Source organism: Pithys albifrons, chromosome 14, assembly GCF_047495875.1.
Source record: "Pithys albifrons albifrons isolate INPA30051 chromosome 14, PitAlb_v1, whole genome shotgun sequence".
Classification (NCBI taxonomy): domain Eukaryota; kingdom Metazoa; phylum Chordata; class Aves; order Passeriformes; family Thamnophilidae; genus Pithys; species Pithys albifrons.
This window is the reverse complement of record NC_092471.1, coordinates 18,089,262-18,116,782: the sequence shown is the minus strand read 5'-3', so window position 1 is coordinate 18,116,782 and position 27,521 is coordinate 18,089,262. Positions and strand designations below refer to the sequence as shown.

Genomic DNA, 27,521 nt, shown 5'->3' with positions numbered 1-27,521 from the left:
GCAAAGCCTTGGAACTTGGGAGTTTCCCTCGGTGCTGGTCACATTCCAACACTTACCCCTGTGGATTCTCCTGTCCATCTTCTCACCATCCAGCCTGGAGGTGACTCCAGCAGCCCTGTGATTCGGGTGTTATCCAGGAGAGGGCACAGACACCTGCACAGCAGCCCTTGGCTCCCTGCACAGCCCCTGCTCCCAGGGCACTGCCCAGTATATCTGGTGCATTAACACACAAAATACACAGACATGAAGGAGGAGTCCAGAACCTGTTTCTTCTCCTCATTGAGCGATACTTCCTTGAGGAATTTCAGCAGCATTGGAGCCCCAGGAGTTTGGCTCCCTGCTTCCAATGCCTCCCTTTTGGAGTGTGGAATACCAGGATGGTTTGGAAGGAACCTTAAAAACCACCCAGTCCCAGCCCCTGCCATGGGCAGAGACACCTTCCACTGGAACAGGTTGCTCTGCAGATCCACCCATGGGGTTTTTCTGGGTTTGTATACGTATATATGTATTCCCACTCACACTGGATTCCTTGCTTCTCTCCCATGGCTGAACAGGCTCCAAGAGCTGTTCATTGTTGAGAGACAGGAAAAAAAGATCAGATTCATACATAACCTTGACTTTTCCCAGCCCCACTGCCATGGGGAGCAGGGCCCTGCTCTGACCTCCTCAGTTACTACTGAAGAACCCTTACTAAGTGTTAGTACTTCCTATAAGCTGTACTAAGCGTTGTTACTCTGAGGGTTACTGGGGTTTGTAACCCCTCCAGCCCTCCACTCCCCCAAAGAGCAGGAAAATACAATTTACAGGGGAACACTCCAATCTATAAGCAGTTTTCAGGCAAGAGAAGCCACAATTAACACACCTTCTGTCCAAATTTTCCCAAAATGTAAATTGCAGCTTTATCAATTCTAGTCAGTGTTAATGCTAATAATCCAATTAAATACAAGGCAAGTCTAATTAAGCAAAATGAAGGATTTCACTGCCAACATTAAGAACATTTAAAATTAGCAAGAAGGAAAAAAAGGCTGCGAAACACCTGGGGACTGAGTATACCCAAGTGTCAGGCCTATTTTTTTGCCTTAATGCATAAAAAAATCTCCATTTTTAAGTTGCAAAGTGTGGTGGAAAATATTCATCAGGGGCTGAGTAACAGGTCTGGAGTCTGTTCTTGGGGTTCACAGCCACATCCTGCCCCAAATGAGGATGGAAACTCAAGACCAGGATCTCCTGCAGGTCCCATCCCCATCCATCAGCTCCCCCATCTCCCAGTGTTTATTTGGTTACTTCACATTTCCAAGTTGTCCTTTGAGTTAATTAATAAACACTGAACAGACCAGCCACCTACTTTAAAAAGGGAAGGTGTTTATTTTTGTAGGGAATAAAAATAAACTGTAATACAAGTGAAACATCCTGGGACAAATACATTTAGAGAGAAAAGACACAGTGCTTCTCTAGACTTGTATAATTAGGTTTTCAAGCAGTGCAGTAACTAAAATGACACCCAGGCCATCATAGCATGTTCTGGAGCAGGGAGTTTCATCCCCAACAACTTTCACAACTGTCCCTCAGCAAGGACAGGCACAACAACAACAACAGTGACATTTCCAGCCAGCACTACACATAGTTTTGAGTACATTCCTACACGGATCACTTCGTGCATGACAGGGAAGCTCCATTTGGACTTGGCTACAAAGGATGGGATCCAGTGCTGTGAGTTACTCCAGTAGCATCTGCTACATTAAATACAGGTGCATTTACAGACAGAAATGATGGCAGAGATACACCAACCACTTGCACTTGCCCTCCTGCACTGCAGAGGTGGCAAGAGGACACTGGACATTAAATTATTAAAACACCTGCTCTAACAAACACCGACTACAGCTGGCACCCACCTGGCTGCCTAAACACGGATTTCAGCTTTACCTGGTCCATCATCTAATTAATCAGGTGCTGGGTAATAATGAATACAAAACTACTACATTCAGAGCAGCTTCTTCCCCCCAGGGAAGTGCCTATATGTGCATCAGGGATGGGATGTAAACAAGGAATAACTGCGTTAGTCCCTATAAAAACACAGACTTTCTGGAAGGCTTCAGGAAGGAGAGCCCACCTGACCAGAGACCTTCATTTCTGGTCTCCAAACACCCCAGAGTCACCATCAGAACTAAAAAGCTTCTTGCTTTTCAAACCAGTAAGCTCATGGAAAGCCAGGAATCTTTTCCAGCTCCATAAATTACAGCACCAGCATGAACGATTTTTAATATGTTGCAGATTTGACCAAGTCTGCACCCATTAAATCCCAGAGGTTTAGAAAGACAGGCCATTAATTTTTGGGGGTTGGCTCTGTTCTGCATGTCCAAGATTAAAGTCATCCATTGTTTTGTCACTGAGGTAAAAAGCAGCAAGATTACAACAAGCACCTGCAGTATCTGAAGTAACATGTTGGTGGTTATACACACCTGTAGTAACATTGTAGTCAAGAGGATTTGTAGAGATCAGCATCACATTTTAGGCATAATTAATAATAATTAAACCTTTCAAGGTAACCTGTGGCAATTCCAAAGACAAGGTAATGTGTAAACAGTTACAGAATCCTTCTGCAAGGTGGTTTTATAAAGTAACTACCAATGGCACATCTAAATCCTTCAGGGGTCAGTTAAAATCCTCTACAATTCTGCATCTCTAATAAAAATTTGAGATATTAATTATATTAAAAGAACTGATGATATCTAGAACAAGTGATCCTAAAAAGTGCCTGTCTTGGCCTCATTTCCCATTTTGGAGTTCTCCACGAAGCTGGTACATTCTTGTACCACCTGGAAAGAAAAGGCAGGGCTGATCCATCAGTCGTACCTGGAGCAGCATTTCAGGTGCTTGGATTTTAATCAATCACACATTTCAGCTCCTACTCCTTCCCAGAAAACAACTCTGGTACTGGCTTTATGATTGACAACCCACTAATATTAAAAAAAAATCTTCTTTGCCATTCCAGGCAGTGCAGAAGCTCTTATGTTCTCAGTTATTGCCCTTTTTCCTTGGGTCTTCTGATGTGCTTAATAAAACAGACATTTTCTTACCCAAAGTGAGACACTCAGGGGAATTTTTTGATTGTTTTTTCCCTACTTTACCTTGAACACCAAACCTCCTCCAGTGATTTCACCCTGGGTTGCAAACACATGAGGGACAGCTATTGCATTTTTATGGAATGTGTTTACTTCTTACTGGAGACTGGGAAGGCTCACCTTGCTATTTTCTTTACAAAACAGAAAACCTGACTTTAAAACTCAACGGCAGCACCTAATTTAAACAACAGCTTCAAAAGCAAGCACAAAATCATCCTGAATTAAGCTGCACAAAGGGACTCTGGGCAATTAAGCACATCTACTGAAGCTTGTCCAGAACATGGAATGTGGGGCAGTTTCCTGGGGGTGCTGGTACATCCTCCACCTCTCAGGACACGCTGTGATCTCAAAAATGGTCCTTGACAATCGGCACCTGGGCTGAGCTCTTGAGCTCATCAGAAACACTGTCAGGAGCTCCTGGTTTAAACCAACAGCCTTGGAAACTGATTTTTCTTGCCTCAGTGACAACCCAAGTAAAACAACATTTTTATTCTTGACCTTGCAAAGTTATTGACCCAAACTGTGGCCAGGACAGAAAATGACTATGATCCTATGAACAGGGAAAAGCCTTGGAGCTCTTCTGGACCATGGAGGGCTGCACCAGCATCTTCCTTGGAGCAGGTCACCCCTCAGAGCCACATATCTCTCAAGTTTCCTCTGCTTGGAGAGGGTCCCTGAAAGACAACAGAGCCTGGGCTGAAACCTCAACCCTTTGCCCATTGAGAACATGCAAAGGCGTCCAACGTGAGCCCTTCCCTTCCCCAGGTGAATTTTTGCCAGGGATACACCTGTACATACTCCTTTAGGGCAGTGGGATTGTGAATATGCTACAGAAAATGGACTGGGAATGTTGCTCTCCTGGATTCTTAAGTACTTTAGGGCTGTAATAGAGTTCAGTCTCCAAGTGAGCAACTGTTGTGCTTACAGCAAATCCTTTATGAGTCCTCTGTTATATTTTACCTCAAGCTATGGATTCAGTGCTGTTAAGTTGAAGCGCTGCTAATGAGTCTATGAAACCTTTAGGAGGCCTGAACTGTTGGTCCAGCCCAGGGCTCAGTTTGGCACTGTGGTCCACTCTGACCCTTGTGCCTCAACAAGAGGGTCTCCCCTATTCCTTTTTATCCATCCCCAGCCTCCATGCAGACAATGTTTGGTTGATTTCAGTTTTAAAATGATTGATTTTCTATTTTTCTTTGCCTTTTCTCTGAGTGCTTTAGCCATCTAGTAAGTGGCAGAGTGAAACTTGCCAATTAACTTGGTCACACTTTCACTGTTACATGAAACCTGGTTTTGCTGGGGATTCCTTGAGAGTCCTTCAAACACTCACTTGTGACACTGGGACACCCATCCCTTGGGGAGAAAAGTCCTTGTTTCTTCACAAGGCTTCTCTCTAAATGCAATGAACATCTCTGTTCTAAACCTGCAGCTTTGAACTGTACCTCCAGCTGATATTCCAGCACTTTGAAGAATCCAAGTAGAGTTAACAAGCCCTGGAGCCACAGCCTAATGCCAAGATGTCCATCACTTCATGTTCCAGTAAGGGCTCACATTCTAATTAACCTCTTGTCACACAATGACAAAGTTCATTGCCATGAGAGACACTGTTCATCTCACCACATCTTGATGGCACAGACAAAACATCTCAACAGTTCATGTAACTTTAACATCCAAGATAATATTCCTCAGCAAGTGATAGAAACATTTTAAGACCCATTTCAGTAACAGGACACAGCTCATCTGTAATTGCTGCCTCATTTATGGACATGGGGAAAGCACATTGATTCCTGCTTAGAACAGAATGACTTTCTTGCTTCAGTTTAACCAAGATCCTAAGAGAGAAAAATTCCACATAATTGTTTTCCTATCTTTTCTCATTTCTTATCCTCCCTCTGGTAAAGAATCCATGTGTTACAGGCTGACTCTGGCTTGCTGCAGTCCCACATCAGTAAATGAGGTCTTTAATAACTTATTCTTTGAGCTTAGAAAGAAGTTACTGAACTCAGGGCATCAGCAAAGACCCTGGAGAGGCTGCAGCAGGCAAAAACCTGCTTAAAAATACTAACTACATAGACCCAACACTACACTCTACACTGCAAGAATAAAAATAGCACATGGTGTGGCTGGACATGAGAACTGTCTCAGAAAAAGGCACAGGGGGTTTGGTTTTGTGTAACAAATATGCATAGGAAACAACAACTGAATCAGTCCTGCTACAAGGTGAGGGTCCATGCAGAGCTTCATTCACAGCTAAGAAAGGGTGGGGGTTTTTATCACTTTAAGATGAACTGACATTTTTGATCATTTTAAGATGACCTTGTACCAGCACTGAGCACAGACAGATTGCATCCTTCCTGCTCTGGTGACAAACACTGCCCAACTCCCAAGTTTCACTGGCTGAAATTTCTTCCAGCTTGAAACACCAGTGCTGGCAGGCAGCCCCAAACCTTAGAAACACACGTGTTTCCACCAAAAACTGAGTTCCCCCGAGCTCCAGGCAGCCTCCTGGGTGGCTCTGCACCATTCCAGCTGCACAGGGATGTGTCCCAAACCCAACCTGCTCCCCCAGCACACCCCTACTCACTCACTGTAAAGGGGGGAATCTGCACCCCGTGGGGCTCACCCCACCAAGGGCCTGCTTCACCCAACAGTTCATGGCCCCTCACTGGTGCTGAGCTTTCCCGTCCTTCCCTGCACTGTCCGGTGCCTCTGTGGAGGCACCAGGATCCTGGTGGTGCTGGGACAGGTTCTCTTTGTGCTTCTGGTCCACAGCTGACCCCACAGCCCCTGGGGAGGCCCCATTGCTCAGCACAGGGGGTGCTGCCCTTCCATAGTCCTGGGCAGTGCTGGGCACCGGAGCTTTGGGAGACGGATGTCCTGATTTAGGGATGGAGGAACCTTCACCAAGCAAAGGGCCATCGAGGAAAGGAAGTTTCTACACAAATAAAAAGATGTTAAAGATAAAATTAGTGAAAGATATTATTCCCAGATGTCAGAGATGTACAAAAAACCAGCTGCCAACATAACAGCCCTGTGCCAGTGCCTCTTTTCCAGCACTGAAGTACAGGGCATAGATCCTTACATGTTTGACATAAAGATCAGCGTTTAGTTAATAAAGCTGAAGCTTTCAGCACCCACATTAACCTAACAAAGGGCACTGATAGTATTTCTTCTCACAGGTGTATTTTTAGATGGCTGTCCCACTACTGTGTTTTTCGGTTTGTTTGTGGGTGTTTGGGTTTTATTTCAATACACACATAAAATCTGTTGCAAGCAGAGCCTTGTCATTTAATCCCTCACTTTGCACAGCCTGTTGAAATGACTCTTCAGTGCCAGTACTCAAGGCCAGTTACATTTGCCAAAGCCATCATGTGCTTTTAGGAATTTTGTGCCTCACGTTTTCCAGTTCAGATGCATTGTCCTCCAGTTCCACCTTCTCGTTCATGCAGCTCAGCAGATGGTCCAACACACACTGCTTTGGGTGCATTCCTTTGTCGAAGCGATTGTACATCCCACACCAAAACCTCGGGAACAGGGCAAGAGAGGGCAATTAGGAGGGCAGTTGTACCCTACTGCCAACAGACCAGCTGCTCTTTAAGAAGAGAATTTTCAGCAACTTGAGGTAGGTAAATACTGCCCCAGCTTTGGGTTATAAAATTCAGTATCAATGGGCAAATTTTCGTAAAGTTCAAAATCCTGGCAGGAGGTATTAGCATGGGATAAAAATACACTTTTTTGTATAGCAGACTCACCATCAAGTCCTCAGTTTGCCTGATTTCCCAACTTTTATTAAAACTCTTTGCCCACCAGTAACCACACATAACACCTAAAAACACATCTGCATCCCCCTCTCTGCCAGCAGAGTCCAGATACAAAACAAACTTCACCACTTCCCCTGCAACACCCTGGGCAAGCAACCAGAATTACCATCTGGGGAAGAACACCCGGACTGCACCAGCCTGGGTGTGACTGGGCACCAAAATTCCTTTGTGAAAGACTTCCTTAATATATATTAAAAAGGAGAAAAGGAGGAACTTTCTCAAACAACAGTCTACCCTATGGCTTAAATGTGACAGAGCATGCAGACAGGCGGTGTGTGGTTCTATCCACGTCTGAAGTTCTGCTTTTCCTTGCCTTTCCCCAGTCTCGTTCTCAACACCAAAGAAAAAAGATTATTTTAAATTACAGCACCTGCACTTGTTTAACAGCTACCTGTGCACTGCTGCTTTCAGTTTATGGATGAGGAATGGAGGGGAAGGGTAAAACAAACCAAGCTGACCAGTGTGAATTTATTTCATTAAACCTGAATTGTCAATCTACATTATAATGAAAGAAATACCCCCCTTCTTAAATGAGCAACTTACTGGAAACTGAAAGGTAGTGTGTTTGGTTGAAGCTCTCTGTAAGCTGTAAAGCCTCTGTACAAAGGATTTCTCAATTCCTGTTTCCTCTGTAAGAGGAAAGGCCACAGAGAATGGGTCTTCTCAAAGATTCTGTCAAGTACAAATAGTGGATTAATAGTAGTGGATTAAAAACTCCAACTGTTTGGAGTAGAATTAGGCTAAGGGAACTATGAATTATTTTTACATATTATCTGATTAATTACATAAACACAAGATGTATCCCTGAGGAACATATAATCCACTATCCAGTCCAGAAGGGGTATTTACAAGTTATTACTGTGATCCAAATTAAAACATCTGTCTTCTGGGATACAATTTTTTAGCATCTATCAAGACAATGTTACCCTTAACCAATCTAGAATTACAAACACACCCAACCTGCCCCTTTCCTGACATTTCCAGTGGCTTCTGAACTGCTGGCCCCACAAACTGCCAACTCACTTGAGATCCTCCCGCTCCTTATGGCAGGTCCCGAGGAAGTTGCCAAACTGGCAGGAGAAAACGTGGTCATGGATTTCAAGGAGGAACCGCTCATTGAACTCAAAGGAGCAGGGGAACTGCTGCATGAGCTGCCAGACACACTCCACAAACTGAGTGAACACAGGGGACACCTCCTTGGGGTCCCCATCCAGATGGCCACACCTACAGAGATTCAAACAAGGAGGGTTAAATCCTGCGCCACCCAACACAAAAGGAGCCCCCTCGCTGGTAAACTGGGAAATTCTCTGCCACTTCTTCAAGTTTACACTTCAAACTTGGTCAAGTCATGAAAAACAGCAGCTGAAATCTTCTTCCAGGGGATGATTGCAAAAAATTAACATGTCTTGTCAGAACATTATTGATGGCACAGGCTGCCCAGGGCATTGGTGGAGTCACCATCTCTGCAGTGGATGTGGCACTTGGAGACGGTGGTGGGTTGATGGTTGGACTTCAGGGTCTTGGAGGTCTTTTCCAACCTTAATGATGCTGTGATTTTATGATTAGCACTCCTCAAAGAATACAATTTTACAGGTAGGAAAACACTCAGAATTCAGACAATTTTTCAAGCCTAGAATTTTGCAAAGTACTAAAACACCACTGACGAAGCAGCAGCCCTGGCAGACACTGGCTTTATGTCATCAACTGCAGTATTTTCCAAAACTTCTCTCCCCTGTCCTGCATTTCATTTAAATTTTTCATGGGAGCTCATAAACCTGAAAACACTGTAGTAGTTTCCCAGTGAAGCCCCATCCAGTCACTCCACTCAAATAATGTGCTTCTCTTACCTGTGAGAGAACTTGTGGCCCATTGCAATCCACTCCTTTTCTATCAGAACCTGCAGTTTCAAAACAGGTATTAAAAAAGGGCATCACTTTGGTTAAAAAAACAAAATTAAGCCTTTGATGCTAAAGCCTAAAATGTGCTGACCCTGCTGTTACAAGTATATCCATAGAAATCAGTGGAAACAGTAACTGGGATTTACAGATTATCCAGTTACCAGTGCAAAGGCAGTGTCAGAAGCAGAACTTCAAGCCAGTCTAGTTCCTATTTTGAGTGAGTTTCTGTGTTGTTAAAATCACAGTATATAAACACACTGAGCTAAAAGAATTAACAGCTTAATGTTGCCCCATGTGCTATTTAATTCAACAAAATAAATTAGGAACTGGAATTCAATAAATGTCTAACACAGAAATAGGAATATAAGAAGTATTGAGGAGCTCAGGGTGAAATTAGAACAACAAATCTCTCTTTTAAATAGTTTCAAGAAAATAAAGAAGCAGTGGTTTCCTTAAAGATGTCTCAAAAGGCACCACATAACTGCTGCTGCACCCATTATCACTTGCCCTGCTGGACCATATCTAAAGATCAATTCCTGATATCATCACACAGAGACTTACAGAAGGCAGGCAGAACCCCACAACAGAGTTTTTCAGTAACTTCATTTATATTGCTTTTCAAATGCTTCATTAGTTCTACTGGAGATTAATTCCTTTATGAATAAGCACTGTCAGGGGACTTGTGCCTATAAACCACTGTCTCAGGGGACAGCCAGGGATGTGCTTGTGATTGCTCCTGTTCAAAGCAAAATCGAGTTTCTCACTTCATGTAGAATTGTTCAGAGCACAGCCAAAGCCCAGGCAGAACCTTCATGTGCTGAGGTAATTTCAACTGTTAAAAAACTAGAGTATAATCCAGAAGCAAAAGTAATAATAAAACTAGCACGGAATGCAAGGAAACAGTCCTGGCACTGGAGAAGGCAAAATTTGCATTGTTGTGGTTCCAGGGATTCTTACAGGGATCTCTCCTGAGAAAGAGCAGCAGCTCTTCAGGTATTTAACAAGGGATGACTGGAAAGACACATCACAGACTGCACTGTATGCATGCAGGAATGGCTGCAAATAAGGAAAAGCCTGCCCTAGAAGCAAACATTCACAAATTCATGTGAAATGGCTTTTAAAAAGGTCTGAAAAGATACAGATTTTCCTGATACACAGGTTATACACTGCCCTGTGCACAGGAGTGAGGATTTGAAATCCTAGCAGAAAGAGATCTGCATGACAAGCTCCTACACCCCTTTTTGGTGGATTGCTGACAGGACTGCATCCTTTACTTACCCATCTCCTGCTGGAATCTCTCATTAGTGGCTCTCATGTGGACATTCAAGGAAACAGAGATTTGGGAATGGTAAGTCAACCGCTGCTGTTTGTGCCCAAGCTGTTCAGAGCAATTACAGCTTGTTACACAATCAAAGCTGGTTTATATAGGTCACCTCCTGCCTGTTCCAGCCAACGGCCTAAAACACTTCATTAGGGCCTGTTTACACTTCCAGTGCAGGAAGCACTTTTTATTTTTGAATTTTTGAAATGCCAACCTTGGTGTCCTTACCATGAAGCCTTTGAAAGTCCTGTAGAAGGGGTCCAAGAGGAGGCCAGCCAGGGAGCAGACCTGGGCCGTGCGATCCCACCCATCCGAGCAGTGCACCAACACACTGGCCTTCTCCTCCCTCACAGCCTGGGGAGAGACACCACACACAGCAGTTCAGCAGCTTTCCAGGTCAGCTTCTGAAATAAATGCTGTCCCTTCATCTATATTTACTTAAAAGCCCAGAGGAGTATTGGTCACTTCTCATCTGGCCCATGGAAATGCACCATTTCCACCAAGACACAGAAACCCCAACTAGAACAAAAGGCTGTGGCATGTCTTGTCAGCAACAGATTGGCAAGAAACAGACCTTGTGATCTTAAACACTCAGTCTGCTGAAAGGCCAAAAATTCCCAGTGTCCTCCTCTGAAGAAAAATGTGGTGTATGAGTAAAGAATTGGACACAAAATGATTCAACACTTCAAGACAAATTAGAAGAGCTGACCCCAACTTCCTCCCATATGGATTATCTTCTTCCCCTTGTACCAGTAGCAGAAAAACACAGTATCATTTTCATGCAGCTGCATGGGAAAATTGTAAGAGAGAATTCTTCCCACTCCTCTTGCCATGTATTTCCTGCACACCCTATACTGGTCCTGAAGAGCCCTGTGCCTTAGGGACTTCTCTCGTTTTCCTGACCTGCCCAGCCACGAGCTCTGCAGAAATGAGGCTCTGTTGGATAATGCAAATTGGTGTCCACATCACATAAAACCAGGAGAAAATAAACTGGCCAAAACAATCCTTCAATTAAAGCCGAGCAGGTGATTGAATAACAAGCACAGGGCTATGAGATGTTTGCACAACTATATAGAAATGTTTAATTTTATTCACATTCTATGATTTTTATGTTTCAAATGAGTTCTGCAAAGCCTCAGGAACTGCCTGCTGCAATAAAGTACACAGGACAACATCCCAACATTCTGTCACAGCAGTGTCCAGGAGAGAGCTCAGCTGGGTGACCCACTTATGTCCTCCCAACTGCAGGCTTGGTTTGGAGAGCTGAGGCCAACCTGGACATCAGTGTTTTCCCACCTTCCCAGCCTTGGAGCAGCCCCAAAGAGACAAGTTCATATGTTTTAATTCAGCTGCAGGCTGGGGTGCAGTCTTACCTTGGCAAGAAAGATACCTGCATCCATGACAGCCTTAATGTGCCGGAGCCATCCCGAGTTCTCCAGTCCAGTGAGGAAATCGCTCATGGAGGGGGACTTCATTTCACACACTGGGAATGAGCACAAAGGAATTAGCTGACACCCTGTGGACAGCACATCTTGCACCTCCTCATGAGCTCTCCACAGCAGCACAGCCTGGTATCCCAACAGCTAAATTTTTATTAAGTGTCAGCAGCAACATCCTTACTAAAGGACACAGACACTACTGGTTGAATACTTAAAATTCATAACTAAAAATTGCTGGTTTGTGTGAGGACTTGAGGCTCTGCAAATATCTTCCTCTTGTTTTTTTCAAACTCACTATTTTCTCAGCTGAGTTTTTTCCAACAAAGCAAGAGTTTAGTGATCTGTTACTTCACTATAAATCACCATCACACTAATATCTACAACCATTCACTCACCATCACAAAGATTTGAAGACAGGAGAGTTCTAACTTAGAGTGAGAGAAATAGTATGTCTAACCTTGAAGGCAACTCAGATGCTATAACCCAACCCAGCACAGAAAATACTGACACTAATAAAGTTCAGTGAGAGTCCATAAGCACCAGCAAGTGAGATTTTATCACTGTTGAGGAAGAATATGGGAGCAAACAAGGATTTATTCTGCCTTTTCCTCCACTACAAAATAAATGTGCCAGGAACAGGGAATTGAGGGCTTACAGCTGTGATCAGGACCCATTTTTCTCCAAGGTCTCCATAGATCCTGCAGTGCCACCTGGCCAGGCAACTCAATTACTCATCTATTTTGAAGCAAGATGATCATTCTGCTGGTTACTGAAACATTAAACTCCCATTTTGGATGATAGCATTTGAATTGCATCTTAGAGCACAGGCACCAAGCAGAATGATTTGCAGCATCTCCTCAGCCCTATTCCACAGTCTGTGTCAGCACAAGGATGGTAGCAGTGCAGTCTGGAAACCAGGCAGCAGAGTGTGTTGGTTTGATCTAAGCTCTGCCATCATCTTTAATGGAGCTTCTCCAAAATTCCACCAGAGAAACTACGGGCCTGATTCCCCTCTTGATCCCCAATGGCTCAATAAGTATTTCTTCTGCCTTGCTTTGCATTTTCTCCTAAGATAACAAGGAACTTAATTACCTGAGGTACTCTGCATTTTAAGATATTTATTTATTAAAACATTATTTTAATATATTTTAAGGTACAAAAACCAAGTTCAGTCAAAAGAAATCAGAAGAAAATGACAGGTAAGAATTATGTATGTATGAGATTCGAGTCTTTGGAAGGTCATGCCAAAACTGTACTTCAAATCAGAGATACTGCTTAACACTGAAATAGTCCAGACTCAACACAGCAAACCCCAAAGGGTATTGTCTAAACAACCTCTATTAGTTTTCTTTCAATAGCTCATGAAGCAACCACAAGACTTAGTTGTAAAATGGAGAGTTTCCTAGTCGTTTTCTTGTAATTTGGCACATTAATTAAGGCACGTTGTTAGTGTAAGTTACTATGTTGGAACCACTGCAAAACTAAGCACAAGAAGAATTAAACTATCAAGCAGGAAAGTATTTTACCTGCACTGACCCTTTCAGCCACTTCTACAGAGCAAACAAAGCAATGCATTGACTTTGCTTCCATTGTGCACGTAGGAGTTGGATACTCAGCAGAAGGTTCTGCTCAGAAGTGGCCAGGGGTAGCAAAGGCCACTCTCCCATGGCCCACACCCACCTTCCAGGAGTTTCTGCAGGCTGCTCCTCATCACATGGATGTTTTCTATGCCAATGAATTTGAAGCGAATGTTCTCATAGTTATCCTCATTCTCGTAGCCCTTCCCAGCAGCTCTGTTGGCCATGGCATTCAACTGTCACATTCAAGGCAACAGGAGAGAAAAGGAAGAGAAAATTACAATCCAAGAAAGAAGTCACTGTTTTGCAAGTCCTCCTTTCTTTTTAAAATCTCCCAGAAAATGTACTGAACAGCTGCACTTCCCCACCTCCCAGGCATTAATTCCAGCTGTTTCCCTAAAATTACACCACTGTCTCCAGTTCATTACTCATATGCAGAGGCTCATTAAGACCCTGGATAGAATTTCTTAGGGTAGTACCAAACCCCAACTTCTGCTGTCATCAAAGCAGGCAGAGAGACACTGAGCCTGCCCTAACTGTGCAGCTACCTAAGAGAATTCAGAGAGCAGCAAATGAAAGCAAAACTAGGAAAGCCATTTTTCCGAGTAACATACATACATGGTGGGATAGAAATAGTAAGAGAATTCCAAAGCTTTTCACAGACATACATGCACAGATGAAATAAAGCCACCTGAGGGAAACATAGAAATATTCAAGTTGAGCAGAAAGAATACAGCAACCAACTGGAACTACAGAAAAGAAGCAGAAAAGAAGCCGGTTGCCCTAACAATTATCCAAAATAGTTCAAGAGCCACAGGAAATCTTTAGTGGTGACAGAAAACAGAGCAGCTCCACTTCCCCCCATATTAATTTGGGCAGAGGAGTGATTTGCCTCCATAGAGAGGAGAGAAGGAAAAGTCAGATATGGTACAGACCTGTTTAGAACTATTAAATAACCCCAGTGCTTCAGTTCTACCATTCAAAGTAGGACATGTTGGGTTAGAAAGGAGAAATATCACCAACTGTAATTTCTCCCCTTTTCACTAAATACTTTAGGACAAAACTGCCATCAAAGATGGATTTCAGTGGAACATGTTTGACACTGGAAGCTGCCTGTACCAACAGAACATATGGTGATTGCTATAAACATATCTATAACTACAGAATAGGTGATCTCTAGGAAATGTCACAGTACAAAAAGGCAAAATACACACTGGGATAACAGGTGAAACATTCCCCATTTTCCCCAAAAGACTTTTTCCTTCTTGCCCTTGCCAGAGCTTTAACTCAATGTGCAGTTTCCTTAAAATAACTGCAATATCTTAATAGTGAAGTGCGTTCTCAGAAAGCTCAATTTTAAAAAAAGATCAGAGCACTTTCCAATCTTTGCCTTTAAATAATTGTGTGCCATAAAAATCCTTGTGTTCTAATCTGCTTACACCAACACTCCCAATGCATATCCTTACAAGAGAATAATTTGAATTGGTTTCTAAATTAATTTCTTCGAGGTGACAGTCATTAGAGATTTAATTTTGTGAGTATTTTATCAATATTCTCTTAAATAAACCCCACGGCTCTGAAGTTCTAGCCCCAAATAGTGGCTATGGACCAGAAGAGCTGAGTTGTATTCAACTCCAAGCTGCATATCATGAAAACATTAGTGTTCCTTTTAAAAGGCAAAGAAATGGAAGAATTGCTTTTCTCAGCTGTTGTCAGACTCCATACAGCCTCACTTTTCCCAGGGCTGCCAATTAAAGCACTCCAGGCTCATGGAACTGAATCCTGAGGCTTCTTCCCAACTCACCACAATCAAGGACTCTGCAGGGAAATGCCTCACTGTCCCAGCCAGGTTCACAGCTGCCAACTGCATTATCCTGGACACAAACTTCATCCTAGGATACTCCAGGAGTGCAAGATCCTTAAGAGCACTTAACTCTCCAGTTACATATCCCAACCCAGGTGATCCTGCATCCCTGATTCTACACAGCCTAGAAAGCACTGGCAGAGTTGTGACAGAATGAACTGGAACCAGCTTTACTGATCAGACATGAGCTTTAGCAGCAGCCCCGAACCCCAGGAAGGTACCTTTGGCCTTGTGTCTACAACATACATGAAGGGGCTCTTGGGGTTGGCTTCTCGGATGGCCTGGAGCATCTGCTCGTCCTCCAGGCAGCGCGCGCTGAACCCGGCCAGGGGCTGACTGCAGCGGCACAGGGCAGCCTGCAACACACACACAGTGTCAGTGCTGCTCCCACAGCCACCCCAAACACCCCAAACATCCCAAACACCCCAAACACCTCAAACAGGGGCTGACTGCAGTGACACAGGGCAGCCTGCAACACACACACAGTGTCAGTGCTGCTCCCACAGCACCCACAGCCACCCCAAACATCCCAAACAGGGGCTGACTGCAGCGGCACAGGGCAGCCTGCAACACACACACAGTGTCAGTGCTGCTCCCACAGCCACCCCAAACACCCCAAACACCCCAAACAGAGGCTGACTGCAGCGGCACAGGGCAGCCTGCAACACACACACACAGTGTCAGTGCTGCTCCCACAGCACCCACAGCCACCCCAAACACCCCAAACACCTCAAACAGGGGCTGGCTGCAGCGGCACAGGGCAGCCTGCAACACACACACAGTGTCAGTGCTGCTCCCACAGCACCCACAGCCACCCCAAACATCCCAAACACCCCAAACAGGGGCTGGCTGCAGCGGCACAGGGCAGCCTGCAACACACACACAGTGTCAGTGCTGCTCCCACAGCCACCCCAAACATCCCAAACAGGGGCTGACTGCAGCGGCACAGGGCAGCCTGCAACACACACACAGTGTCAGTGCTGCTCCCACAGCCACCCCAAACACCCCAAACACCCCAAACAGGGCCTAGCTGCAGCAGCACAGGGCAGCCTGCAACACACACACAGTGTCAGTGCTGCTCCCACAGCACCCACAGCCACCCCAAACATCCCAAGCACCCCAAACAGGGGCTGGCTGCAGCGGCACAGGGCAGCCTGCAATACACACACAGTGTCAGTGCTGCTCCCACAGCACCCACAGCCACACCAAACACCTGACCACTGAGTTCAGCTGTGCTCCCTCTCACTGAAAAACTACTGCCTAAGTGGACACACACTGACACTACTGGGTTATCTCCCACAGCAAGAAGTTTGGGAAACTTCATGAAGAAGCGAGGCCCAGGAGGCTCACAGTGGGGTCTAAATGATGGCCACTTATCCCAAATGTTAGTCCAGAATCCCAGAAGGGTTTGGGTGGAAGGGACCATCCAGTGCCACACCCTGCCACCGGAAAGGACACCTTCCACCAGCCCAGACTGCTCCAAGTCCTGTCCAACCTGGCCTTGGACACTTGCAGATGGGGCAGCCACAGTTTCTCTGGGCACCTGTGCCAGGGCCTCACCACCCTCTCAGCCAACAATTCCTTCCCAATATTCCATCTAGCCCTGCCCCCTGGCAGTTTAAAACCATTCCCCTGGTCCTATCACTATATGCCCATATAAAAAATCTCTGTCCCTCCTTTTCATAAGGGCACTGGAAGGCCACAATTTTTTATGTTTTCCACTTGGTTTCCATTTACAAACTATTCTTTTCCACAGTTTTCCTTCTCAGTTGTTACTGTTCCACACTCAGAACTGCACTGAGGATGCTTTAAGGAATTGTCACTAGTTGCCAGCACAACTCCAAGCAGTGCCCAGGTCAAGGCACACTTCCTCAGGAAAACAACAATTTGGCTGTGACAGCATTTTCCTCACATCAGCATCTAAAAGACTGCTGAGGCAGCAAAGTTAAAAATCTACATTCTGGTCTTCAGTGGAAAAAAAAAATTAAACCTTCACTTACTCTGAGTTAGTGGGGATTTATTTCAGGGTGGTTCCCCCTCTTCAGTACTAATAAAATCTAGCTGAGTTAACATGTATCTTTGTAAAACATTAGTCAATATAGCTAAACAGGAGGTTTAAAAAACAATCCCACATCAGAAGGAACTGCTGAAACTTGATAAAAAAGAAAATCCCAACAGGAACCTTGGAACGTTTGGGCTTTTTGCACAGCTCTGGATGCATCCCAAGTGTTAGTCTTCAGCTTATTCTGCCACTCAGAATGAAGCAATTTTATAGCCATTAAAAAAAGCACAGTTCTCAAATGTCTCAAATCTAATAATCATCTCATTATTTCCTGTCACTAGAAGGGAACTAGACAAAATGGGAACTCTTCACTCCCACCAGCACTAACATTGTTTTCCTTATATAAGTAAGAAAGCACCGGAATCCGCCCTCTGCTTCTGAACCTTGAACTTCCCATCACCACTGCCTTGGTGGCAGCTCGAGGCACCACGATCTCAGGAGGGTATGTGCTGCAAACCTAAGGGAGAAGAGAGAAAAAAACCCCAGCTATTACTCAGAAGTCATGAAAAATTCATCTTGAGCTCATTAGGTTAAGAAGTATGTAGAAAAACAGTACCTGAATAGGTGCAAGATGGAACAATGCAGTGAAGGAAAGGGAACCTAAAAAAATGGACTGCGCTGTACACGACACACATTAGAAGAAGTTCTTTAAATCAATAAATTTTATGGAAGTTTCTGATTTAGAATCACAAAAAGCTTTGGGTAGGGAGGGACCTTGAAGGTCATTATGTCCTACCCCTGCCATGGACAGGGACACCTTCCACTATCCCAGGGTGCTCCAAGCCCTGTCCAACCTGGCCTTGGACACTTCCAGGGATGGGATAGCCACAGCTTCTCTGGGCAACCTGTGCCAGGGCCTGCCTACCCTCACAGGGAACAATTCCTCTTCACAAAAAGAGACACTAAGAACAACTATATTTTAAAAGTTCGCTCTAAATCTTATTCTGGAAATCAGGAAGCAACCTCAGAGACCAGCTTTAACCTTTCTCCTCAAACCAGCTCAGTCTTTTCAGCATGGACTTGACAGACAAGCTCTTCTCCAAGCCTGGCTTTACATTAGGCTTGACAGTTTTAAGACACGGGCTGGAAACCCTGAGGAAATTCTAAAGCACTGGCACTTGAGAGTTACACACCAGCAAGTAAAGCCTCAGAGTGATGAATGATTTGAGCTGCCCAAATTCAGATGCCCTAATCAGCCACTGGAAACAGCATCTCTCACATCTTAGCTCAGTTCAGGCAACCAAAGACACAGCCAGGAAAAATTAGCTGTCACTTCTGACAGCACAGGCTTGTACTTTTTCAACTCAAAGTGCAACAGCAAAGAAAGCTGCCAGGGGAAGGAAGTGGGGAGCAAAGGAAGGGATTCGGGACTGAGTGTGTTGGATTCTTCCTCAGAGCTGCTTGCTTTGGCTTTTTGACAGCCAGGTCTGACTGTAGCACAACATCAGAAGAAATAAAAAGGGAAATAATGTGGAACACGATTTTGAACAAGCCTGCTGACAAATGCTGTTGTTTAATGCTGTTTAAATCAAAGTTGGCCTTTCAGGGAAAACAACGGCAGCAGCCAGTTAGGACTGAAATGACAGAGAGACCTTATATAGCAGAAGATCCAACCAAGCAAGCAAAAGCAGGTCTGTTTTCTATTGCTGTTTTCCCTTCCTTCCTTACCTAGTCCCTCTCCACTCTGCCTCACTCCCCACCAATCCAAACCACTGCCATTTATTTCTCTCCTACACATCTGTCACTAGTTAGGTGGGACAGTCTTTGGAAATACCAAAAGCAGCTAAGGGTACTTCAGGCTTTTCCTAACAGATGGTTTGACATTTCTCCAGCAAAGTAATTCTCTGGTCCCTTGCCAGGGCAAACCAAGGTGACTCTGCAGTTATTCTGTAGAATCATTACCTGCAACTTCACATCAAGATGCTGCTGTTTAAAACCAGGAGAGCTCATTCCTCCCCAGAGGCAGCAGCAGGGCTGCTCTGTGTCATTAATAAAAGCAAGGAGATACTGCATTAAATGGCTACTTTGGGCAAGAATTACCTCATAGTCCATGTTAATATCCGTTATTTCCCAGTAGTCGTTTGGAATTCCCATGCGCTGGTAATCCAGTTTTAAATCAATTAATTTCCATCCAATTTCCCGGTTCTCTTTTGACATTTTAGGATTGTAAGAGAAAGCATAAAGTTCTTCAGGTTTCACTGGGAAGAAGGGAGAAGGAAAATAACGAGTTAGAGGTGCAAAGGCATACAGAGAGGCCAACACTTCTGGAAATCAGTAATTCAATGATAAGAGAAGAGTGTTTGTCATATTTAAAAGTTCTCAACCTCATATTTGTAGATTTTTGGTTGGAGTAGTACTGAGTGCTGACAATTCATTCTGAAATCCTCAAGAATTTCCAATTCCTACTCAGTTCTTACAGGCAGGGACATAATTGTAACAAAATGGCTTTGCCTAATTGTAAGTTTGAGGCAGTACCTTTTCCTGAACAAGTGATTCCCTCTAAATTCACTGCAATAGCCTGTTAGATGCGATTTATGTCATAAGCATTAATCCAATAATGAAAACATATATTAAAAGATCTATTTTCAGCTCTTGTACACCTGTAAGTTCATCATTCAGCAGCAAGTTCTAAGCCTGAGAGATGTCTGGAATATGACCAACAAAGTCTTGAGGGTGGGTCTGACAAAGGGTCATTTACCACCCAATCTCCTTCCCTCTCTCCATAAAATGCAAATCCAACCAATAACTCATCCAGCTGACTCCCAAGACAGAAAGTGCTCCAGCCTCAGAGGGAAACCTGCCAAAGGCTGATAAAGCAGCCAGTTACTGGGCAGGTAACCTCCAGCTGTCCATCACACGTGTCCAAAACATCACTGTCCCAACACACACACAGACACTTGAAACAAAACCAGAGCACTGTTAAAATCCTTGAGTAGAAGAAGGTGCTACAGCATTTACACCAATAACTACAGGACAAAAGAAACTGGTGTGATCCCCTGCAGTGACACTCCCAAGCTTCAAGGCACTACTTAAATCTCTAATTTTCAAAACTGAAAGAACAGAGACAGCTTTTAAATGAACACCTTGCCAGGTGCAGCATCAGTTAGAACTTCAGAACCAAGAAAATTCCAATGAGCACAAGGGGGATGCTGGGGCGAATAGGCACAAGCCTTTAATATCAATTAAAAAATTAAAATTCAGCAAAACCCAATTCTCCTACAGAATTTCTTACCCAGCCCTGTGTGAAAGGCAGCAAGAAGTTTCCTGGTGCCCCCAATTCGCTTCCCTCAGATTAGTGACCCTCAGATCATGTACCACAGTGACACAATTACAAACTGCAATTACAAAGGACGTCCTTGTAATAACAACACAACTCCAAATACAGGTTCACTGAAGTAGCACCCCAAAAACAGAGGCAGAAGCCAGGCAGGAACTCAGTGGAATGCTGCCCTGCAAGAAGAACAAGGAACCTGAAGATTCATCCATCATGGAATAAAAAGCTGGAGCCAGAAGAGACCACAGGCTTTTGAGGATGTTTTGCTCGCACTCTTTCAGAGTGACTCCACGTCAGTGCAGCCTGGGCGGAGCACAGGGTTTCACAGCTGAACAAACAGAGCAGAGCAGCTTAAACATGCTGCTGGAAACAAATCAAAGATGCCAACGTTTAAGGCTTTATTTGTGGGAATCTGGAATTCTGTGAATGGCTGGGTTAGCTGGAAAGGACAGAAGTGCACACAGCAAGGTCACAGCAGTGACTGACAATGGCCAGGGATGAGATGGACACTTGGTGGGGGTGCCAGGAGAAAACAGCCTGGGACAGACTCAGTCGGGCAAATGAACTTTGCACAGATCTCCGGAAGTTCCTCATGGGAGACCACCTCATTCCCACTGCCACAGAATCATGGAACAGCCTGGATTGCAAGGGGCCTTATAGTTCATCTTGTTCCACACCCTGCCCTGGGTAGGGACACCTCCCACCAGCCCAGGTGGCTCCAAGCCCCATCCAATGTGGCCCTGGACACTTCCAGGGATGGGGCAGCCACAGCTTCTCTGGGCAACCTGTGCTGAGGCCTGCCCACCCTCACAGGGACAACTTTCTTCCCAATATCCTATCCAACCCTGCTCTCTTTCAGTTTGAAGCCATTCCCCCTTGTCACTCTAGGCCCTTGCAAATAGTCTCTCTCCATCTTTCTTGTAGGCTTCCAAGATTGTGTTTAATTTGGAAGCAAATGCCCTGCTCCCCACCTCCTCAGCCTACCCAGTGACTCCACATACTCCCTCTCCTGCACTGATACCCAGGCACAGCTTTCCCAGGGCTCAGCCCAGCCTTCCAGCTTGGAGAGCTCCCAGGCTGCCATCCTGAGTACCTGGCTGTGAGAGCTTGAGCAGGGAGGTGAACACGTCGTGGCAGTCGCGCTCCTGCCCGATGACAAAGTGAGCCACGTGGAAGTTCTTGCAGTGGATGAGCAGGGGGTACCCAGCTGTGGTCAGGGGCAGCTTCTCCACACTGGCAATGTGGTGATGCAGGATCTGAAAAACAGGGAATGAACAACCTTTTTCATGGGTAAGACCAGAAGCAGTACAAGCAGAAATGAAGTTCCTGTAAGACAATCAGTATTTATGCTTCCTGCAGCTTACTAGCAGCAGAAAATGAGGTTATTTGATTATTTATCAAACATAACAAACATCCAGGCTGCACCCAAAGGCCACGTAACAAAAGCAGGACTGCAAATACACAGATGCACGTAAATTACTTTCAAAGATTTGATGTGCAGCTTGGTTTACCTGGTGCACTTCACCTTCCCTCCACCCTCACATGCAATATATTCTGTCATTCCCATTTTGCTTTAGAATTAATAAAGTAGGCTCATTTCAGTGCTAAGTCTGCAAAAAGCTGTAAATTGAAGTAGGGTGGCTTGGATTATTGAGTTTGAGAGAGGAACCTATGCAAGATTATTATATTCCTTGAACTGACACTAATTCCATGAGTGAACTCTGCCAAGTCACATCACCAGCGTGCACATTTCCTCCCAAACCAGCTGTTTCTGTCAAGCACTTGGTATTAAAATGCTATAAAAGACCACTACAGTTGGAATTCCCAAAGCTGTTCATTTTGGATATGTGACAATGTAGTGACAGGAGAAGGTGGGGGGAACAAGAAGGGTTGGCTTCCCACTGCCAGAGGGCAGGTATAGATGGGATAGTGGGAAGGAATCATAGAATCGATTGGGTTGGAAAAGACCTCGGAGATCATCGAGTCCAACCCTTGGTCCAACTCCAGTCCCTTTACCAGATCATGGCACTCGGTGCCACGGCCAATCTGCGTTTAAAAATCTCCAGGGATGGGGAATCCACCCCCTCTCTGGGCAGCCCATTCCAATGCCTGAGCACTCTCTCTGCAAAGAATTTTTTCTGATCTCCGACTTAAATTTCCCCTGGCAGAGCTTAAGCCCGTGCCCCCTTGTCCTATTGCCGAGTGCCCGGATAAGGAATCCTTCCTTGTGAGGGTGGGCAGGCCCTGGCACAGGTTGCCCAGCAAAGCTGTGGCTGCCCCATCCCTGCAAGTATCCAAGGCCAGGCTGGACAGGGCTTGGAGCAACCTGGGATAGTGGAAGGTGTCCCTGCCCACAGATCTTTAAGATTCCTTCCCACACAAACCATTCTGTGATTCTGTGACATAAAGTGACTGTTACTGCTGTGTTTACACAGCCCCAGGCACCACAACATACCCATGTCTCCTTCCTGACTTCAGCAGAAGCCTCTACGTAGATCAGGTGGGTGGCTGTCAGGTACAGGGTCCCATTTGCAGCCTTCCTTGTTGCATAGCGATCCAGCAGCTTCACATTCTCAACCTGCAACAGAAAAACAGGAAAAATCCCAGAATCCCTGAGGTTGGAAAAGACTTCCCAGACCATTGAGTCCAACCTGTGCCCAATGCCCACCTTGTCCCCCAGCCCAGAGCACCGAGTGCCACGTCCAGTCCTTCCTGGGACACCACCAGGAATGCAGACTCCAAACCTCCCTGGGCAGCCCCTTCCAACACCTGACCACTCTTTCCATGGAAAAATTCCTCCTGATGTCCAGCTTTGATCAAGGAATTATCTAAGCACCTGCTGAACTCGAATCATCCAACTTCTAATACACAGTTCATGAAGCAAAACAGGAAAGACACGAATTTAAGTCTGCTCTGCAACAGTAACTCAGCTTTGCACTATACAAATTATTTCCCTCTGAATTAAAGCCAAAAAGGTTAAGCAAACAGCCAAGGCTCAGCACCAGTGTGAGGAGGGGATAGATGGATGTGTAGCCAGGATGTTCCCAGTTTGTTCCTGTGCCAGGCTGACAAAAACAAGAGGAAGAACCTCACAGAAAAGACTTGTCTGTGTTCAGAGTCATCACTGCGTTGCTCTGAAAGGAACAGCCTGACTTCCAGCTGCTCATTCCCTGCATGAAACCATGAGGATCCTCTCCTGGTTCCTCACTTCCTGCCCTGTAAGTGCATTTCATAAACCACACTGAGATAATTAAAACACAGCTTTAAAAAGCATCAGGGCAGATGTAATAAAATATTTTACAATATTCAATCGATTTTCCCCTGGCCTATCTGACTCTTAAAGAACACAGGTGACATTTTTCTTCCATCATTAAGCAGCAATTATGGGGAAGAATAACTGGATGGATAATAAAGACATGTGTTGTAAAAGCAAGCGATAGATTAGTTCTGGATTGAATGTTTGAATTTTCTGAGGTAAGTCATGGAAAATGTCAGCAAAGACACTTGCAGAGGTCTGGGCTGCATGTCCCTGAACACGACAGATTTTTCAGCAAATATAATTATTATATCTAATATTTCCCTTTTTCAGGGCACTGGAGACATGCAGGAGCAGCAAAGCGCCGGGGCGAGCGAGGCTCCCAAAATCCCCAAAATAAACCAAATAAACCAAAACAGAACCACCTTCTGGGCAGCAAAACGTAAAATCAAATTATCAACCGGCGCCAGCACAAAACGCGATTTATTTTTAGCTGCCTGAGCACCGCACTCCCAGAGCTGCTGTTTCACTGAATTCAACGGAAAACAAAAATAATAATGAAAGAAAAGCACATTTTGATTCAGCCTTTGGGACTGAGAGGGGCAGATACAAAGCAAAGGCTCCGGAATCGCCCCCACAGACGCTGAGGGGGCCCCCAGAGCGTCGGTCCCGCGGTGCCCCGGAGGGCGGGCGGTGCCCCGGAGGCAGCCCCTACAGCCCGCGAGTCCCGGCGTTACCTTCGGGGTGCTGATGTGCTCCATGTCCGCCCGGCCCCGCCCCGCCGCCCGCCATCAGACACGCACCGCCCGCCCCGCCCCGCCCCGGCCTCGCGAGAGCCGCGCGCCGCCGCCGCCGCCATCTTGGGTGAGGGCAGCGCTGAGGGCAGAGCCCGCCCAGGGGCCTCTGGGGGTGATGCTGGAACCCCCTCTTGAAATCCCCTCCTCGACCCCTCTCTTGAGACCCCGTCGCTTGAGCCCCTTCGTGGGACCCCTGGGATGCTCCTGGAACCCCCCTCCTGAAATCCTCTCCTGGACGTCCGCCTGAGATACTCCTGGAGCCCCTGGGATGCTCCTGGAATCCCCTCCTGAAATCCTCTTCTGGACGTCCCTCCTGGACCCCCTGGGATGCTCCTGGAACCCCCTCCTGAAATCCTCTCCTGGACGTCCCTCATGGACCCCCTGGGATGCTCCTGGAGTCCCCGGGATGCTCCTGGACCCCCCGGGATGCTCCTGGAGCCTCCGGGATGCTCCTGGACCCTCTGGGATGCTCCTGGAGGCCCCGGGATGCTCCTGGAGCGGCCCCGCCAGGCCTGAAGAGCGCTGGGAGCCTCGGCAGGCCCAGGGTGACCTGCCCTGCTGGCCTGGGCGTTCACAGGCCCCTGCAGGGATATTTCAGGGAAAAGCCCCTTTCCCCCCTCCAGATACAGGGATGTCAGTGTTGCCTTCAGTGGGCAGCAGGCTGACAGTGCTCCCCACGCAAGAAAGGGCTCACATTGCTGCTTGGCAGCCTAACAGAGCTAATAACACCTGTTGGGCTTGCCCTGTGTCTTGATGCCAAAGCACGGGGCTGTCTCTGTGGACACCCAGCCTTGACCCAAAGAACTGTAATTCCTGTTTCCCTGCAATGAGTGTTTGTGTCTTCAGCAGCTTCCCTAGGTGTTCCTTCCAACCTAAATCCCAAGTTCCTGAGGAATTGCCTTCAGGGGAGTCATACTGTGTCATGGCTGAGAAATTACAGGTTTTAATTTGGGGGGATCTTGTCTCATAGCTGAGAAATTACAGATTTTAGTTATTGTGGATCTTGGATCAAGCCTGAGAAATTACAGGTTTTAATTACTGGTGATCAGAATCACAGGTTGGTTTGGGTTGAAGGGACATTAAAGCACATCCAAAGTAGTTCCAATCTCTGCACACCGTCCATGGGAGTTTTTCCAATGGGGTATTGGTGTGATGAGCCAGTCAAGTGCTTGTTGTGGTTCCCAGCAAGAAAGGACCTGGACTCCATAAGCTGTTGATTAAACACTGTTTTTAGAGATAACACCAGAAGAGAAAGGGGATACTCTGACGTTCCTTCCCTGGTGGGAATCCCAGGTTGTGGGGCATGGATGGACCCCAGCCAGGACACACTGCACAGATCTGGCCCCCAGCTTTCATCCCATCATTTGCACCCTCAGAACTACCCAAATCTCTAATTTCTACCCCTTGTACAAACCCACAAGGCTGCATTTCAAGGGAGTAGGAGACACACAAGGTGTAAATCCTGGGTGCAGAGCAGCACAGGCTCCTCCTCTGCAATTAGTGGGGCCAGAATTAATTAATCACAGCTTTGTACTTGTGCTCCACATAATCCAAAGTCGGTTTTCCCCCTTGTACCTTCTTGTGGGGTTTGCAGGAGGATGAGGAGACTTTTAAAGGTTAATAATAAACAAGGTGGGAGTCATTGAAGGGACCCTCCAGTGCTCTACAGTGGAGGTGTAGAACAGCAATGCTTCTTCCTCCTCTTCCCAAGGGAAAGGGCACACACAGGAGGCAAAAATAAAAAATGAGGGAAGAAAGACGCATGTGGAGATGAGAAGACCTGGTGGAACAGCTGAACTGCCCAGCTGGACACTATCACCCTCACAGCTCATTCCCAAACTAATTATTATGCCACAGGGAGTTTGAGCAGCAATCCCAAGGAATAAAGGGAGCTGACTTCTTTCAGGGAGCTTTTCCCAAGTAATGGATGGATAGTCCGTGTCTTCTGTCTGCAATCTGCATTTGCTGAGTCTGAGGATTTGAGGCAAAGGGAGGTGTCTGAAAATAAATGGAGAGTGAGGCCACAGAGTTGGGCTCAGCAAATACATCTGGAGTGTACTTGAGGAGGAAGGTGAATGCATTAAAAAGACCTTATAACCACCTTGATCAGTGATCAAGAGGACTTAAGAGGGGTCTTTCACCTGTCCTGCAGATGCTTTTCTTAGATGGATGACAGAAGTGATGCAGAGCATGTCTTATGCAAGGCCACCAAGGCAATGTCCCAGCTTTGCCTGAACCTGTGAGTGCAGCTCACAGCACCTTCAGACTACACATTTTGACTGTCATTTTAAGTCACATTTATTACAGAATTTCCCCTGTTCTACAGAAATCTGTAACTCTTTTGATCTTGCTCTGAGTTCCTTACCCTGATGTTGATTCTGCCATTCACACAGTGCCCACCCTCAGGCTGGACAGGCTTTGTGCTGAGACAAGAGTGGTTTCTAAATTTATTTTGCAATCTGCAGACCAGTTTGCAGGAACAAGCTACATTGAGGTATGGTCTGTCTCCCAGCAAGAAATGCCTGTAATCTCATTTTTATTAGTCGCTCACCACTTGGGCAGTGTTTAACAGGCAGGTAAAATCCAACATAATAACTTTCTGTCAACAAACAGTCAAATCTTGTGTGATGTGGATGTGCATTACATTTTTGGGGATATATTTGAGAAAAGAACAATTTATTTTGCTACTTTTACTGTGAGAAGGAAGGGAGGGGCATTACCAAACACCCACACTGCCAAGCTCTAAATGCCAAAGGGGCTGTTGGAAAAGGAATCTTGTTTACAAGAGCTATCAAGAGAATGGTGCCAAAATACACTGAGATAATAAGTTTAGACACAATTCAATGCCCAGCTCCACTCAGTGTGCACACAGAGCTGCCCAGACCCCAGATCCTGGCATTTTGGGAGCAGACAACAGAAGGAATGTCATGGCCAAGTCCATCACTGCACTGGTGCCAAGGCCAGCCTGAAACACCAGGCAGGAATTTGACCTTCCGAGTTTGTTTTTCTCACTTTAGTGATACTCAAAAAATAACTGTGTCAAGAAAGAGCCTCAGGGAGAACAGGTTTTTCCCACATTTTAGAATTTTGACT

General features: G+C 45.7%; 1 protein-coding gene across 3 annotated transcripts; it reads right to left on the bottom strand.

Moving 5' to 3' along the window:
• Window positions 1-1,345: 1,345 nt before the first annotated feature.
• On the bottom strand, window positions 1,346-24,435 carry LOC139678526 (phosphatidylinositol-3,5-bisphosphate 3-phosphatase MTMR8). 3 transcript variants are annotated; one of them, XR_011699044.1, is made up of 15 exons: window positions 24,369-24,435; window positions 22,831-22,953; window positions 21,469-21,631; window positions 19,142-19,299; window positions 17,430-17,558; window positions 15,261-15,395; window positions 13,279-13,411; window positions 11,533-11,642; window positions 10,388-10,513; window positions 8,788-8,837; window positions 7,964-8,164; window positions 7,484-7,612; window positions 6,517-6,643; window positions 5,708-6,054; window positions 1,346-3,796 (listed from the first exon to the last, which is right to left on the bottom strand). XR_011699044.1 is itself a non-coding variant. In XM_071569405.1 (14 exons), the coding sequence occupies exons 1-14, from the start codon at window positions 24,390-24,392 to the stop codon at window positions 5,782-5,784; spliced, it is 1,881 nt and encodes a 626-aa protein (XP_071425506.1). In that variant the 5' UTR covers window positions 24,393-24,435; the 3' UTR covers window positions 1,346-5,781. The 3 variants fall into 3 exon arrangements, 2 of the variants coding, with proteins under 2 accessions (XP_071425506.1, XP_071425507.1); XM_071569405.1 differs by having other exon boundaries at window positions 1,346-6,054; XM_071569406.1 differs by lacking the exons at window positions 15,261-15,395; window positions 17,430-17,558 and having other exon boundaries at window positions 1,346-6,054.
• Between the last annotated feature and the right edge of the window lie 3,086 nt (window positions 24,436-27,521).

What these genes read in the sequence shown, in the direction of transcription:
- LOC139678526 (XM_071569405.1), bottom strand. Translation starts at nt 24,392, where the DNA reads ATGGAGCACATCAGCACCCCGAAG. An exon ending in GCTCAAGCTCTCACAGCCAG is followed by an intron (nt 19,300 to 21,468) that starts GTACTCAGGATG and finishes CCTTCTTCCCAG; the next exon opens with TGAAACCTGAAGAACTTTAT. An exon ending in GGACTTTCAAAGGCTTCATG is followed by an intron (nt 8,838 to 10,387) that starts GTAAGGACACCA and finishes TTGAAACTGCAG; the next exon opens with GTTCTGATAGAAAAGGAGTG.